This window comes from Ischnura elegans, chromosome X (assembly GCF_921293095.1).
Source record: "Ischnura elegans chromosome X, ioIscEleg1.1, whole genome shotgun sequence".
In the NCBI taxonomy this organism is placed as follows: domain Eukaryota; kingdom Metazoa; phylum Arthropoda; class Insecta; order Odonata; family Coenagrionidae; genus Ischnura; species Ischnura elegans.
Window position 1 is genome coordinate 103,056,250 of NC_060259.1, and position 17,100 is coordinate 103,073,349.

Below are 17,100 nucleotides of genomic sequence, written 5' to 3' on the forward strand. Positions count from 1 at the left end.
ATTTATGTTTCATCACAAAAGCAAATCATTCATCCCTCATTAGAACTAGGAAAGGGTATTTCTCTGATTTTTGTTTTTTTTGTACGGTCAATTTTTGCAAATAAATGTGTAAACCCGATCATTTTGTAAGAGGTCGTTTCTATCTTGTGCTGTGCTCTGCACTGAGGTCAATCCATCCCCAGTATTTAGATACCTTTATCGCGAACGCGCGCCGCAGAACTTCCACGATATTATTGTGTAGACCCGTGATCTATCACAATTGGCGCACCAACGTGCGGGGCCGCTCGAATAGTTCGTACTGGCATGGAAAATTCCTTTCAGTTGAAAGTGACCTTCAGTCAGCACCACTTTTTTGAGATTGAATTTAATGACCAATGGTCGCAATTGACGTCCATGAACGCGCGGTCATATTTCGTATGAATACGCGATTCATTTTGTCAAAAGGGTTACGTCGAATCAAAATTTTCAGATTCCGTATCATTGGGTTTTGCAAGTTTAATTTAAATAATGGCAGACAAGGAGGATCAGATGGCAGCGTTTAGACAATATCGGGAGAAAAAGGATGACGAGGTCGATACGGACGACCAGAGCGTTCATTCAGATACCGATGGGTCGGCGCTCGGACTAGCGGGTATGGTGTTAGAGACCCCCGAAAGGAAGGAGGTTGGATCTTTATCCGTGCAACCCGGCGAACCCGGTAGTCTCAATGTCAGTCAAACTGAGTCCCGTGAAGACCCGCTTAATACCCTCCTTTCCTTAATGCATTCAATGCGACAGGAGATAAAAGAGAGTAAGGAACTCATGAGTCAGGAAATAAAAGGTAGTAATGATACCATGCGACAGGAGATAAAAGAGATAAAAGGTAGTAATGATACAATGCGTCAGGAAATAAAAAGTAGTAATGATACTATGCGACAGGAAATACGTGAGAGTAAGGAAAGTAATCAAGCCATGTTTCTTGAAATCAAAGCTGAGATGAATAGGTGGAACGAAGGTTTTTCGCAGGAGATTTCCCAAGTAAAAAGGAAAATTAATGAGGTAGAAACACGGTGTGCAGACGGTGTAAAAACGATAGGAAGGGCCGTTCGCGAAGAATGTAGAGGAATGGTAAGTGCGGAGATTGGCGATGTAAAGGTTCGTACCAGTGCGTTGGAACAGGCTTACGATGCAGTGATCGCGACGCAGAAGGAAGTGAAAGTACACTGCGACGTTAGAATCAACTCCCTTGAGTCTGAAGTGACCGCTTTAAAAGATAGGGGCACGACCACGCAATCAGCGGCCGTATCAACCCACTCTCTCACAAAACCCACCTTTTCTGCCCTTAGCAACGAGCACCCTATTGCCTTCCTAAAGGAAGTTAATAATTATTTTTCCATAGTCTCTGTGCCAGAGGCGTTGCAACCACAAGTGTTTTTTCAAATGTTGAGCGGTGATGCCAAGATATGGAGTAACTCGCTATGGCCAGTTCCGTCAACACTTGCGGAATTTAAGGAAAAATTTTTGGCTAACTTTTGGGATACTGACACCCAGTATAATTTCCGCATGCAAATCATTACAGACAGGTATGTGAGGGGAAAGTCGAACACGATGAAACAGTTTGCGATTGAAAAAGTAGCGCAAGCGCGATTGTGTTCCCCACCGATGAGTGAAGAAGAAATTATTCAAGTCCTAATTAGACAGTTTTCCATTCAGATTCAGAATATGTTAAAGTCAATTGATCATTTAACGGTTGAACGACTGATTGTATTACTAGGATTGTATGACCAGTCTTATCAGACAGGCACGCTGGCTACTCAAAATTCGTTCCATCCAGGTGCATTGCAAGGTTCCGAAAATACGAGGCCGCGAGCAGCTGATAAGGGTTATCGTATAAATTCCGTCACGTTTGAGCGAGGACGCAAGGTTGGGAAGGAGCGACACAAGGAGAAATCCCCCAGTCCGCCTCCTCCCAGCGCACCTCGAGTAGAAGGTCAAGACTTCGCGTTAAACTCGCGTCGGCTGTGTGACTCACCTCCAGTCCCCAGCCGAGACAGATGGAAAGAAGGTTGGTCCTAATGCTTACTTGTTGTCAAGGGAGGATGGATCCGAATTAGGCATTTATAATGCATTTTCCTTGGTTCCTTATAGGGGATAAGGAATCACTAAAGTAATTTGTTTCTTGATTTTTTTTTTCGTGCATAAGCTCGAACTCATTTTTCATTTTTCTTGCATTCATCTTTCACCCAGCAAGAAAAAGGAAAAATTCGTTCGTGCTGGGGGGCGATGTGACGGTACGACTAGCACCGTCGTTTTTTTCAATGATTTCATCGCGATAGGTTCCAGGTGTGAGCCATCGCTCATTTAAATTTAGCGGGCACAGCACTGTTAGAGCGGCGTCCCCATCAAGTACAAGGGTTTTTCGAATGTCATTTTTTTTGTTATGTCACGTGAACGCCGCTATATAACGGGTGTTCACGAGGAGACGGGAGGACATTTGTGTTTGGAAGTGCGCGGAAGCAGAGAGACCTTCCGAGCCGAGATAAGGCCAGCGCACAAGAGAACGAGAGTCAACGGGAGATAAGGAGTCAGTCGGAGTTCACGACTCAACGTGGGAACCACCCGCTGTGCTTCGAAGCCGCAGGCGGAGAGTAGCCTGTTGGGCTCAACCAGCCGAGACGGTGATTCGACAGAGAACCACACCATTGACGCGGTAAAATACTCAGACCCATCTCCCCGGATAGTGCATTATCCACTCTCCCTGCTCGATCCAACATAATTCCTCAAGAAGAGACCCCGAGTGCTGTTCACTCGAAATTAGTGATTTGTGGAACGATATCACGCAACCCTTTGCCAAGCTTTTTCAACATTCAAAGAGAAAAGTTGTATCACTAATCTCCCGTCCACGAGGTTTGCATATTCAAAGCGATAGTGCTGGACATTTCGCAGAACTGGACGAGGAGCCTGTACATTCTTTGGCATTTGTAAATTCATCATTCATCCATTCATCCTATTATTTTTTGTATTAGAATTAAGTAATTTTGGTGGGGTAGTGTTCTTCGTCTTTTGATTCATTTATTTTTCATTTATGTTTCATCACAAAAGCAAATCATTCATCCCTCATTAGAACTAGGAAAGGGTATTTCTCTGATTTTTGTTTTTTTTGTACGGTCAATTTTTGCAAATAAATGTGTAAACCCGATCATTTTGTAAGAGGTCGTTTCTATCTTGTGCTGTGCTCTGCACTGAGGTCAATCCATCCCCAGTATTTAGATACCTTTATCGCGAACGCGCGCCGCAGAACTTCCACGATATTATTGTGTAGACCCGTGATCTATCACAATATCTTACCATTACCCTATTGTAAGTATGAAAAAATTGAAGTATTGAAAAATATTCAACTGTAGGGTTCTATTGAAATTTTGCCCTTTTGTATTGGCAATTTTGCATTGCAATTGAATGCTTCAGTTGAATAATCTTCAATTGCCATAATTGAAATAGTTTTCAATTGAAATTTATATTTAAACTGAATCTTTTTTGCAACTTTATCGATTGAAATTATATATTCATTTAACTTGGTAAATTTTTAAAGCAGGATATACTTATAATCTCAATTTCATGAATTCCATCTTCTTAAGAAATAATTTATGTAAACGTATAATTCACAGTTAAAATCTCATTTGATGGTTACTAGAAAAACTTGACTTGTGCTTTTCCATATCTTTCATTAAGTGTATTTAATGTTGAATCGTTTTCAATTCAATGTTGAATAGCAAATGTTTTGCCATGATTAACAGAAACCACTTTGCCAGAACCACTTGCACTAGTTCTAACAATCTTGACTAGTCATTGAAAAGGAAAAGTTTTGCCATAATTAGCAGACAACTACTATACCAACAAATATTTCACTTCTCTTTATCAAAGAAAAACAGCTTTTACACTTTTAGCCCAAAGGTAAAAATTTTGACTTTGCCATGGTCCGAGAAAATTTTTTCTTCATTTTGGCTTAGAAGTGTAACATTTGATCAAAAATGATCGAAACAGGTCTATATGCAAAAAAATATTTTTTATTTAAGATTTTGTTTGGTGTCATCTATAGATGACGCTCGGATCTGGTGGAGGGAAAAGGCTGCGGTGCTTGCAGTATTTTTACGTAAATAGCTCGCGGCAATTTTTTTAAGTCCTTTCTTCTAACTGGTTTACATTGTTTAACTCGAGGGATGATTTACTAGGTTAGATGTCATAAATTTTCGGTTTTAGTATTGCACTTTTTTATTTTTAATACTTATCTATTATGCCTTTTTTATGCGTATTATGATTCATTTCAATGTTCTCTGCTGAGATAAAGCAGCTATAGTTTCACATTACTCCCTATCCAAAAACATGCATTGTGTCGTAGTGTTTTTTTGATAAATAATAGATATTCGTTCCACCCCCAGGGAACTCTCTGTGTGCGTATCAAGTTAGGGTGGACTCGGATGAGCGGTTGCTGACTTGTGGTGCCTCTGATAGTACCTTTTACGTGCAAATGTTCATTTGGAAATGAAAAAGAATTTGGTTAGTTATGAACAAGTGTCCCATTTTTACAGTGTCCATTCATTCTGAAGAGATGACCCAATCAAAATGCCTCCCGATACGCGCTTGAGAGCTTGGCTATGTAAGTAAGCCATCGAAAATGACTCTCTTTCTTGTGGAAAAAGGTTGGTGAAATAACCTCAAAAGACTCGGACCCTAGGACGAACGAAATCACAGGCACCATCGGGAGAGGGTGGGAGCATATTGTTTGCAAAGGGAAAGCAAGGCCATCAAACCCCAACTCCTATTCTTCCCAGGAAGGGGCGGGCACTTCCTCTTCCATTTAGGGATGAATGCCTGATGAAGTGTACCGCGGTAAACTAAAATAGACGAATAATATTGAAATTCCCCCTTTCTAAAAGAGGACAGAAATGCTTCCATTGCTTCATGATATAGTTACTCAACGTTATTGCGTATATCGAAAAAGTCTATTGCTCTGTGCGAGTGTAGCAAGGGAAAAAAATTAGCCAAACATTTTACAGAATATTCAATCTCTATTTGCTTATGTTATAACACAACTATGTACCTATATAGAATAATTACTTACAATAGGTATGTTACATAATTCATTACATTATGATTTATTAATTCAATCACATGGAATAATGATTTAGAATATGAATATATCAAATTATTAAATACTCGAAATTCTAATATGACATGATGTGCAATATTCATCAACAGTGGATTCTTAATTATTTTCCATGTTAAAATAATTTACAGTGAAACCCCGATCTATTGTTCCCGCATTGATTGTTTTCCCGCATTCATTGTTCGCTGCTCCTGGTCCCAAATTAAGTTCCATAAAGACAATGTAATTTTTTCCCGCATCTATCGTTCCACTAAAAAGGAGACATCGCCAAAGTGATGTTCGGGATCTGGATGTGGATGTTATTTTCTAAAACGATATAGGTAAGATAGAAAAAGTGTCACAGCTTTCTTCCACATAGGCCCGGGTTCAAGAGATATTCGCATGTAAAGATTTTGCGCAGCAAGACGTCCCTTGAGTAAGCGCTCCCTCGTAACTGCGGCCGTGGCGGTGCGGTCTAGGGCGTTAATCCCCAAACTTGTAGTTGGTATCCTGGGTTCGGCAATGTCGAAGTGTCGGCCATATTTTTTCTCTCTTGTAATTTTTGAAATCACTGTTACATTTTATACCCATTCGTTTTATTTAGTTACTTCGCGATTTTTTAAAATTTAATATCAATTTATGGATTTTAAGCGAAACTCTGAATTGTGCCTTACCATGCGAATTAGAGGACGTATATAATTACTTAAACGTGAATTTCCGTGTAATGTGCTCATCGTGTGCACCGATGCACACCTCTGCCTCGCATCACTTAACCGATTGCACATCTATTCATGAATCGTTCCCCGGTTATTGATGCGTGTGCCTCCACTTTCAATGTCTTTTTTCCATTTCTGAAGCACTGGTATTTTTTGGCTTCAACGTTTTTTATTCAAAATATCATTTCCACTAGGCATTCCCTCCATTATATTTTCTTCGCAGCCCACCCACTGTCTTCCCAACAAATCTCGATCTTTACAACAGAATGTCCTTCCACTCACCATGCCTCCCTTATGACCTGCCTTCTAGCGTCCTTCAAAGACTTCCGTCCCAACAACTGACCCTCTGACCCCAAAAGCTGACCCTCGATAATCCCTGAATAAGGCGCCGAGGCCCAATTGTGTGAAAACGGGCGCGAAAGGTAAACAAAGAAGACCTCGAAAACGACTTAAGTAGGCTGCTGGAAAGCAGGATCATTGTACTGGATGGTACACTTACTCAAGGGACGTCTTGCTGCGCAAAATCCACACCCAGATCCCGAACATCACTTTGGCGATGTCTCCTTGTTAGTGGAACGATAGATGCGGGAAAAAATTACATTGTCTTTATGGAACTTAATTTGGGACCAGGAGCAGCGAACAATGAATGCGGGAAAACAATCAATGCGGGAACAATAGATCCAGATCCAGAAGCGCATCCAGATCCCAAACATCACTTTGGCGATGTCTCCTTGTAAGTATCGTTTTCCCGCATTGATCGTTTGAAGATCGCAGTCCTGTCGTATAATTTTCGCACACCCATTGTTTGACGAAAATGAGACGAAGTGTTTTCAACATGTAATTTGTGGCTAATAACGACAGACAAACAGTTTGAATCTTCCCAAGGAGATCATTTGAAATTGAAATTCAATCAATGTTGAAATGCATTTCCCAAGGTCCGCTATCTCCCTCCATTCAGTACTCGCCTCCCCACTCTTAAGCTTCCCTCTTCTCCGAAATAAAAAAAGGTCCCAGCTCGCGAAGGAATCGATTTACCAAGACCTTAGCTTCGAAAGAAATATCAAGTTACACGCAAACAATAGAATCGTGTTTCTCGCCTCTCCGATTCTCGCCCCCTGAATTTTTTCAGCCTACCTGCTTCAAAGTTCCCAGTTTCTGGAGGTCAACTGCTGCATGAATCACCTATTAGCCCAAAAGGTGTCTAACAATGAATTTCGGAAATTGGTATTATACTTTTATTAGAATTAATTATTAGTAATGTACACGTAATTCGAAAAAGAATGATACCAAACACGACGTATTTCTAACGTTATTTTAGCATTTTAAGCAAGGAAATAGTTGGAATAATACGATGGTGACTTCTGGCAAATCTCGATATCCTCGCAGCTGATTGTGAGCTTCTTGGCAGTTGATGCGGCATTTTTTTCGAAATCAGGGCATCAGATTACAATTTACGAGTTATGCTACAAGTTTCACTTGTCAGAGTTGCTAACGAAGCGATGTCTTCTCAGGATATTTTGTTTCTCCCTACTAGCAATCCGAATTCATCTGATCATCTGGCGCCACGCTGAATTAGAAAAGAATGGGTAATTTGCCTTATCTTTAGGACAAATAATTTCATGGCGAAGTCATATGGTCATGCCTCACCCTCTGCTGTAAGCTCTTCTTATGCAGTACGCGATAGCATTATTGCCGAACTTCACCTCGTACGAGTGGTTCCGTACTTTCCAGGGTGAGTTGACTTAAAACCAGCGAGTGTTTTACGTGTGGGTACAATAAAGTCCGGTTTCATTTATATTAGTTTTATTTTATTCGTCTTTGGACCATGGCTCTTCCGAGGAAACAAGTGAGAACTTAAAAACGTGGACTGAAAATAATTGAAGACGAAGAAAAGAATCCGGGCTAGAAGCGCGTGAATATTGCAGAGTGCCTCGGGTTGTCCGCTAGCACATGACGGCAGGGGTGGGGGTAGAGCAAGATACCTGGTGAAAATAAAAGTGGGATGAGGCTGAGGAAGTGGGATTAAGGGCGTGCCGCTGACGATTAACGCAACATTGCTTCAATCATATTAAAAATTTAACCGCTACAAAGGAACATTTCAAATAATAAACTATTTTTGACCTTTTTGATCCATCTCATAACCAATCACTGCATCGGCAAAAGCGGTTGTTTGAGGCATAACACGCACATTTCTCACGTAAATACGTGTACTTGAAATGGTATTTGATGGATAAGAATTTTTTCATCAGACAAATGTATAATAGCAGTGAAAATGCCGAGTGGAGTGCAAACATTTTTCAGCAAGGCGGCGTGTCCTTTAGGATATTTGAAAGAGTTACAAGTCGATTCACCAATATGAACTAAGTGTTTCGATTAAGTAATAATATTCCTGTAAGAAGCTAAAATCTTGTTTGAATCCATTAATGAATATCATAATTCGCAAAAATCCATCGTTTCCTGGGACATAGGCAACCCATCCAAACATTCCCGCATCGATCGTTTTCCCGCATTCATCGTTTTTTTTCATCCATCCCCCTGAAAAACGATAGATCGAGGTTCCAATGTTAATGTTGTAGAATTTAAATTACAAAATATTCAAAATATATGTACAATGTTTTTACAACATTGTTCAATTTTACGATGACAGTGGAGAGGGATCACCAGTGATGATCTTGGAAGCAAGCATCCAAGTAGGGTCCAGTTTCTTCAGGGCAATCAGGGCAGAATGTGATGACAAGGGTCTTCTTCCCAATCTTTGAGCATGGTCTGCACCGTTTTTGACCCTTCTCTTGTTTCTCTTTTCGTAATTCTTCCAAAAATGCGAATTTATTGATAATTGGGATGAGCCGCGTGATACATGCAAATTTCTTCATTTCTTTGTCCTTTGGTGAGGGCATCTATTATAGGCTACCTAAATGCATTCAAGCTCAGTTTTTGTGAGCCAGACTTCTGGTACAGGAGACAGAAATTCAAATATCACATGAATCTCTTATCTCATGAACCATTCTATAGTATTATCATAATGGGGATAATATGTCATTAGTTGATCGACATGGCCCCCATGCATCTATTTTGTTATGAGATAGATTTCTCTCCATTTTGCAAAATAAGAAATTTGTGGCAAATGTAAATCCTAGTGTTCCTATTTGGATTGAATATACTCGGCATTATTAATTATATAAAGTACATTGTATACTTCAGTCAAAAAATATCACGTATACATACTGGAGATGCATCATAATTCTTCATCTTCAGCAGAGAGATTGGTGTGACAGTTGGAGTGCTTGATTCTAAAATTAAAATGGCTTGAATTTTTATTGCACAATTTAAGAGTAAATTTTTGTTTAGTTTTCAATTAATATAAAATCATAGAGTTTACATTACTAAGGAGGCCCCACTAGGTGGCGGCAGCAGTCATAATTTGAACACGGGTCCCGCGCATTAATTCAAACTCCAACTTTTGCCACTTGTGGCGCGACCGACACTACCATCCCCTTCATTTGGCTTGTTGTCAGTGGCGGCTTATGAGTGATCGGCTGTTATCATCCTCTGTGAGCCGAGAATTTCACCGATTTTGGTGTTTTTTTAGTATTTCTCCACCAGTAAGATATTTACGAAATATCATGGGTAAATCTCGGTGTTTTGTGCCCGGATGCAGCTCCGGCTACGATTGGGAGCTGAGGGAAAATAAGCGGTTGGGGATACAGGACCATAGCAAGAATTTTTATCATACAGACTGTCCCAAGGGTCGTGCGTCATTTTTGACCTGTAATTTTAGTAGCTTTGCATGGAGCAATATTCATGAAAATTGTCACACTTATGGGGAAAGGTCCTAAGTTTTGTTGAGTGTAAGCAAAATTTTACAATTTTGACCTTTTGACCTCACAAAGTAGGTCCAAACCAAAAATTTGAATTTGCCTTATGGGGTTTCAATGTTAAAAAAAAATCGAGATAGACAAAAGTGTGAATTTCATTGACCAATATGTCAATTCTTAGGTTTTCGGACACGAGAAAACCGAAAATAACACTTTTATTTACGAATATGGAACCGTTGACCCAGTAAGGTCACCGTCAAGGTCATAAGGGTGGCAAAAGGAATAGCATTCCAACAAAGGTGTCGATCCATGGGTTTTGTAGGTTGCCCAAGTCATTGGTATTGTCCAAATACCCGTATTATTCACTAATTGACCTCCGAGGGTCACCACGGGGGTCAAAGGTCATAGAGTTAAAAGTCGGGCAATCATAAAAACCAAGGGGTCAAACCATAGGTTTTGAAGGGTGCCAAAGTCGGTTAGGCTGTTCGTAGAAGTAATAAAAAATTTTAGTAGAATGGAATCCAAAATAAGGCACTGTCTCCGCATCAGTAGATAGCTTATGTGAGAAAACACCTAACCACAAATCTTTGGTTGAGTTGGTCAAAGAATGAATGTACTGCATAAACTCTGGATCGAAAAGCCCCTGGTGATCATTTTTGTTGCCTTCAAAATGAAGGTGCAGCAATGTGATGTACGTAGTTTGCATTGCCTGAAGGTTCCAGTCTATCTCGTCTTGTTTGAGTGTGCTCATGATATGCTTGTTTCTTCTGAAATTGTCAAGTGTCGCGTTAGGTCAGTTTCTTTTTGAAACCTCCTGGGTGTCATACAATTACTGAAAGCTATCGAGATATCGTGGGGCTCAGAAGGTCACTCACTTAGCAATTGGCCTCTAGAAACTAGGAGAATTGAAGGTGCTGGAATGAAAAAGGTCAGTCGGTGAGATGGGATAAGGATGAACCACATTTCCATAGTTCCCATGTTACTTGATATTTTCCTTCGAAGATAATGATTCATGGTTTGTGTGGTCTATGAAAGGAAAAAAAACCTTGTAGGTATGAGCTGATGGAGGCCGAGGGTGATTATGTGAAATTGTCGCCATGGTTATTACCTAGCGGCGCTGAGATTCCCCTGATTGTTGTTCAATCTCTTGAAAAGATTCACTCTATGTGCCTGTCATATTTTGCCTTAAAACTTTCTATGGATGAAATTCCATTGCAATATTCGAATGAGAGCTTTTAAAGGAACTTGTTCATGAGTAGGACAAGCATTGCAGCACAACAGTGCATGCAAAGAGAGGATTGGAACTCTTTCTACTTCCCAGTAAGCATCATAAGGTTAAGACTACAACTGAATACCTACTTATCTCAGAGTGCCACGCATATCGCGTTAATTTAGCTAAAAAATGCTGCTTAAATTTTTTGCATTGAAAGTAGAAATTTTGATGATATCTGGTGATTTTTCCGGGTATTCTTCCGCGTTTATCCATTTTGTAGGACAATATTTCGCCAACGTTCCAGTTGGCTTCCTCAGGTCCACTGAAGTGTCGATGCAGAAAGTTGTTCATCTTATATACACCCTGTGTGCCGCCTTTTTTTGTGGAGGTGTGCCCTGATTGGTCTGGATCTTTGAAGACCCTTTTCCACGCGCTGGCGAGATTGTAGCCGTCTTCATGGTTGAAGTTCTTTGTTGTTTTGGCGATTTCAATTGCCTCCCTGATTATTCTCGGGTAGTAGCGGCCTTCTTTGTTCAAAAGAGAGGCGTTGTCAAAGTCAATATTGTGTGTCGGTCAACTCCATTGGTCTTCCGCCACCGCTGACTGGGTGAAATGTCTATTTTTTACTGCCCTTCTGTGCTCTTGGACTCGGCATTTCAGTGCTCGTGATGTTTGGCCAATGTAGGACTCACCGCAGCTGCATTTAATTTGATATACTCCTCCACAGATGTCTTTAGGGTGGTGGTCTTTCGTGTTGACGTGGATATTCGACATCTTGGTGACGCATTTGAATCTGGTCATGATGTTGTGTTTCTGGAGGGCTCTCGCGATCTTTTTCGTGGTACCGGCGACGTAAGGTAGGATAGCGTGTGCTCTCGCCTTTTCTGTAGTAGGGCTCTCTTCATTGGTTCTTTTCGGGGCCATCCGCGACTGCTTACGTTCCATTTTGTGGAAAATCTTCAAGATGTTTTCTCGCCGGAAGCGGTCCATCTGGAAAGTTTCAATTTTTTTGTATATATATACCTGTATTGTTTGCCCTATAATTATGTATATGTTGGGCGAACATTAAACATAATAAATAAATAAATGTCGTTTTTATTTTTCGATGGAGGCAGCGTCTGAGAGGGAGCATGCTCGGTGGAATAATGTTTTAATTACTCCGAATTTCTGTTGTGGATGGTGATGGGAGTCTGCATGGAGATATCGGTCTGTGTGGGTCTTTTTTACGAAAAACGGAGTATCCCAAAGTCCCATCTCCTTTCCTCTCGACCAGTACGTCTAGAAAAGGTAAGCGGTTGTCCGTTTCCATCTCCATGGTAAATGTTATGGCAGCATTTTGTACGTTCAGGTGGTGCAAGAACTTCTGGAGTTCATCTTTTCCGTGGGGCCATATCACAAATGTGTCGACCACATACCTCACAAACAGTTTTGGCTTTTTGTTGAAGGACTGCAAGGCTTTGCGTTCAAAATCTTCCATGAAAAGATTGGCGATTACCGGGGAGAGTAAGGACCCCATTGCAGCACCATTTGTTTGCCTGTAAAATTCTCCGTTCCACGTGAAGTAGGAGTTTCTCAGGCAAGATTCCACCATCTTTGGGATGTCTTCTGGGAGGCCGTCACTTGTGAATATCTTGATAATCTCTACGGCTTTACCAATTGGGATGTTTGTGAAGAGAGATACTACATCGAAACTCACTAAAATATCGTCCTTGCTTATTTTGGCCTTTTTTATAATCTCAATGAAGTGAGCGGAGTTCTTCACATGCGTAGACGTCTGACCGGAGAACGGTAAGAGTTGCTGGGCCAAGTATTTTGCGAGTTTATGAGAAGGAGAGTCTATTGCACTCACAATGAACAACTTTCTGCATCGACACTTCAGTGGACCTGAGGAAGCCAACTGGAATGTTGGCGAAATATTGTCCTACAAAATGGATAAACGCGGAAGAATACCCGGAAAAATCACCATATATCATCATAATCTCCACAGAAGCCTACTTGGAAACTTAAGAAATTTTGATAACTGTCGAAAGTCCAGGTATACGTCTGCAACACCATGCGATAGAATTAAAAAAAAAAGCAGCAAAAATTTTTTTTCTTTAGCTCCAACGCTCTAAATGAGGGTGGATACAGTATATACAGCATAGTACAGTATAAACAAATGCTAAGTCCATCCATTTTCTCTACTTACTAGGTGAGAGATAACCTCTTTTGTTGTTCAGAAATATTTAATGAAAATATCATCATGACATGCAAAAGTATTATACGCAGTTTCCCTTATCCTCCTCCTTTCCAGATGAAATTGATGTCTTTCTTTTAATAACTAGCCAATGCGCGTTGAATCCATATGTGCTCCTGTGCAATATTCATATGTTTCTCGAAACAATCACTATATAATCGATGACACCTCGTAAATTTTTAGAAATCCTTAGGCATGCAGTGTTATTTTGTATGGCCTGTATTATGACAGCCTCCTAGCCAGGTCATAATATTATGGCCCTTAGGCCTTAGCTACCACATGATTAATGGTATAACCCTGCTGGAACTGTTGAAGTTCATCCTTTTCTAACTACTAATTGACTGATATCAATTTAGGTGCATTCAAACCAACAAATAAAACATGGCATTGCCACGTGTGATTTTCATGTCTACTTCAGTCGCATCCAATTTAAATATGGAATTGGGGATGTTGAAAAATGTTTTTTTATCTTCTCAAAGATATTGATTTGAATTATAAAGTACATAAAATGTGAAGAAGTTATTAAGAAGTTAAGTAAAGGTGACACATCTATGTGTATAAAAGTTGCGACCTTGAGAGTGGTGTTTTGAAGGCTACTCTGGTTTCCCACCTGGTAATTGTTGACATTACTGCCAATGTTTCAGGAACCCAGTCAGCTCCCATCTTCAGGGCTGAGTCCAGGTCTGTGCCGTTGTCTGGTATTTATATCCAGTCTTGGTCCTCCTGGAGACTACTGATCAAGATGAGAGGAAATTCTGATAGAGATCAACAAAGGCATACATCAAGATCTGGCTTGAAGATAACAACTTCTATTGCGACCCAGGTTATGCACTAAGCAGTGCCTGAAAGTCGATGCTAAACGGGATCCAATTGGCCGGTGAAGGAAACACTGGCCAATCAGTAGAGACTGAGGGAGGAGGAAAAATACTAGGTATAAATCTCGGACAACTGCGCTGAGTTGACATCAACCCTGAGGATGGGAGCCATCTCATTTCCCAAAATGTCGGCAGCAACATCGGCAATTACCCAGTGGCATACATACGTAGCCTTCCAAGAAGCTGTGCCCGGGTAAAATGTGAGAGAATACTTAGGAGTGGTAACTTCCCATCAAAATGATTGGAATCCAATCCTTGGTCCATCTATTTTGAAATGCATGGATAATAAATGCATGCTTGGTAAGACTAACATTTATTATCCTTTATTCCTATGATGGGTTAGCCTGAGGAATATATCCATGTTAGCCATGGGAGATATGGGCGGCTGGGGTGATTTTAGATTCATTCCAATTCCGGGTGCTCAGCCAGTTGTTCAACCACAATATCAGGAGGAAATTGGAGCAGGCGACGTTCCTGTAGTGGACGTGGGACATGTAAGTAGTCACATTCTTACCAATAATACAACTCCTGTTTATCATATATCCTCAGTTCGGGCTTGAAGTGAGAACATTTCTTGAGCTGTTCTCAGTATTTTTTGGTTACCAATGTGAAGTTTCTCTGGTGGTTCTATTTTAAGGTATACATTTCTATCAGTGAGGGGTAAGAGACAAATGGGACTCAGGAGTGGAGGACTTCCCACAATAGCAGCGCCAGCTAGGGAAGGAGCTGCTGCAATATTCACGCTTGAAATTGATAAAATGTCATGCCCCAGGCTGAATGCCCTGGTGAGGTTATTATACAACTTACAACTTGATGTTTGTTTTATTGCTAAGGAGAGGGGTGTACTATCATTTTCAATAATATGTAGACACTAGCTCCTCCAATTTTACTGGTGGTTCATGGTCAGTGAATGGACACATGAGGCAAGCTGCATCCTTTGACTGAGACAATGAGCCATTATTATCCTCTTGATCAATCTTAAATGACTAAAGATTCGTGGCCTTTCCTAGATCTCAAATTTTCAAATGAATAGCTACATGGCATTTGAACTCAGTAGCCTTATACTTAACATCAACAACCAATAAGTCATCAAGATATAACCCCACTAAAATTTCTGAATTTGTGTAGACACATGGATCACTCTTGCAGTATCTGAAACCTAGCTTGCACAGAATTTATCCATAGGGTAAAGGAGGGTAAGAGTACGCGCCTAGTGGATTTCGGGTTATATCGTAGCATTTATAAAAGATACAAACCTCAAATTTTAAATCAATGTTATTTATTAAGTGCAAAACTAATTATACAAGGTTTGGTTGTACTTCATAAACATCCAAGCAAATGAGAATTTTTTTAGAAAAAAATGTCATTTGCGTACTCTTGGCCTACTTGGAGGTAAAGAGTACGCACATGGGTGGCTAAGAAGAAACACTAGCAGAGGTCGCAAGCAAAAGACCCACTGCCTTCATAAACAGTGCAGTTCCCGTGCCACCACTCCTTACACATGCCGAACTGTATCCAGTCCACATCTGCACATGTTTCTCCACATCCTGGGCAGGTAAAACTTTCATCATCTTCAATGGGAAGTGTTTGAGCTGCACTTGTGCTCAGTTGGGTGAGATTTTGGTTTTATAAACTCGCCTGTGTATTTTAAGTTTTTTTTATTTTGCTGCTTGTTTCTACCGTTTTCTTTAGTTTTCCTTTTAAGATCTCTCTCCGCCATCCTCTTTGCTTTTGCCATCTCCATTTCCTTTTTCTCCTTTTCTCTCTCTTGCAACATATTTTTGAATGGGGAAGAGGTTATTACTTCGGACTTCTGTGATGGTTTTTTGCCCTTTTACTGGCCTGTTACAATTTAGGGTAAAGGTAGAATCGATGTTACAACTACTTTGGGTTTTACGATTGGCCTATCTGAGTTTTTTGTTTTTATAGCTGTCAAGTTTATCCGTGGCGACTCAACATTTTTGTTAACATCCGTCATTAAGCTTACAGATCTTTGAAGATCTTCTTTTGATTTCTGTGCTGCTGCTAAATCAGTCAATTGGTCCGGGTGTGGAGTTGGAACTTCATTTTAATGCTCCTTCGATTGAAGTGGAAAAAAATCCGGCTGGTCTACTCATAAATTATTACTGTGAGGCTAAGAGTACGCAGGACGGCTAAGAGTACGCACTCCTCCTTGTGATGATTTACGGAATTGCCACTTGGTGCCAGCACAATGTAGAAACTTAGCTCGGACTTTTATCATGTGTAGCTAATATTGTGTACTTTTCTTAAATACTAAGCAAAACTATTAGAAAATATGTTATGCTTATCAAAACTCTTACGTTTGAAGTTATAAATTTTACATAGAAAAGTACTAAAAGTATGTTTTACCTCATAAAATCCAGGCAAATTGAGGAAAGTCGATGACATTGTGGCTTGATCTCCATGTGTGGTAGACGAACTAAAACGCCAAAACTGTCATGACAAGCATGCAAGCTTGCGGCAAGCTTGAATCAAACCTCCTAGTTACGCTTTTTCAAACTTGCAGCAAACTTGTCGCAACAAACCTGCGGCAAACTTGTCGCAACAAACCTGCGGCAAACTTGTCGCATCAAACCTGCAGCAAACTTGTCATGACAAGCCTGCAAGCTTGCGGCAAGCTTGAATCAAACCTCCTAGTTACGCTTTTTCAAACTTGCAGCAAACTTGTCGCAACAAACCTGCGGCAAACTTGTCGCATCAAATCTGCTGCAAACTTGTCACATCACACCTGCTGAAAACGTGTAGTGTCACACCTGCTACATACTAGGAAAACTAGTTCCACACCTACCATTTCTGTAGTGACACTTTCTGAGGAAAAACTGGCTTAAAATTTCTGCTAAATAAAATGCTCTCCTAAATAATGATCAATTTACAACAACAAAATTGAAAATTTTCCACTCTATCAATTGTTAGTCATTTCACATGCACATAATTTGGCTGCTAAATTTATTTAATAAAATGGGCAACAAATAAATGCTGAAGAGTTTATTTTTCTCATTAATTATGTACATGTTGAGGCAGCGGTGGATATACCGAAGATAGATATCTAGTCATCGATAGTTAATCATTATTAATGAAGTGAGTGAAATACAAACAAACTGA

At 40.3% G+C, this 17,100-nt stretch overlaps 1 protein-coding gene across 1 annotated transcript; it reads left to right on the top strand.

Annotated features, from left to right (window-relative positions):
* Nucleotides 1-217: 217 nt before the first annotated feature.
* Nucleotides 218-2,225, top strand: LOC124171668. The gene is made up of 2 exons (XM_046550900.1): nt 218-820; nt 863-2,225. Exons 1-2 carry the CDS (start codon nt 508-510, stop codon nt 2,053-2,055), a joined length of 1,506 nt encoding a protein of 501 aa, XP_046406856.1. The 5' UTR covers nt 218-507; the 3' UTR covers nt 2,056-2,225.
* The last annotated feature ends 14,875 nt before the right edge of the window (nt 2,226-17,100 follow it).

Excerpts from the sequence above, each read along its gene's own strand:
- LOC124171668 (XM_046550900.1), top strand. The coding sequence starts at position 508 with ATGGCAGACAAGGAGGATCAGATGGCAGCGTTTAGACAATATCGGGAG. Across the intron at positions 821-862 it reads CATGAGTCAGGAAATAAAAG|GTAGTAATGATACAATGCGT; the intron begins GTAGTAATGATA and ends AAGAGATAAAAG.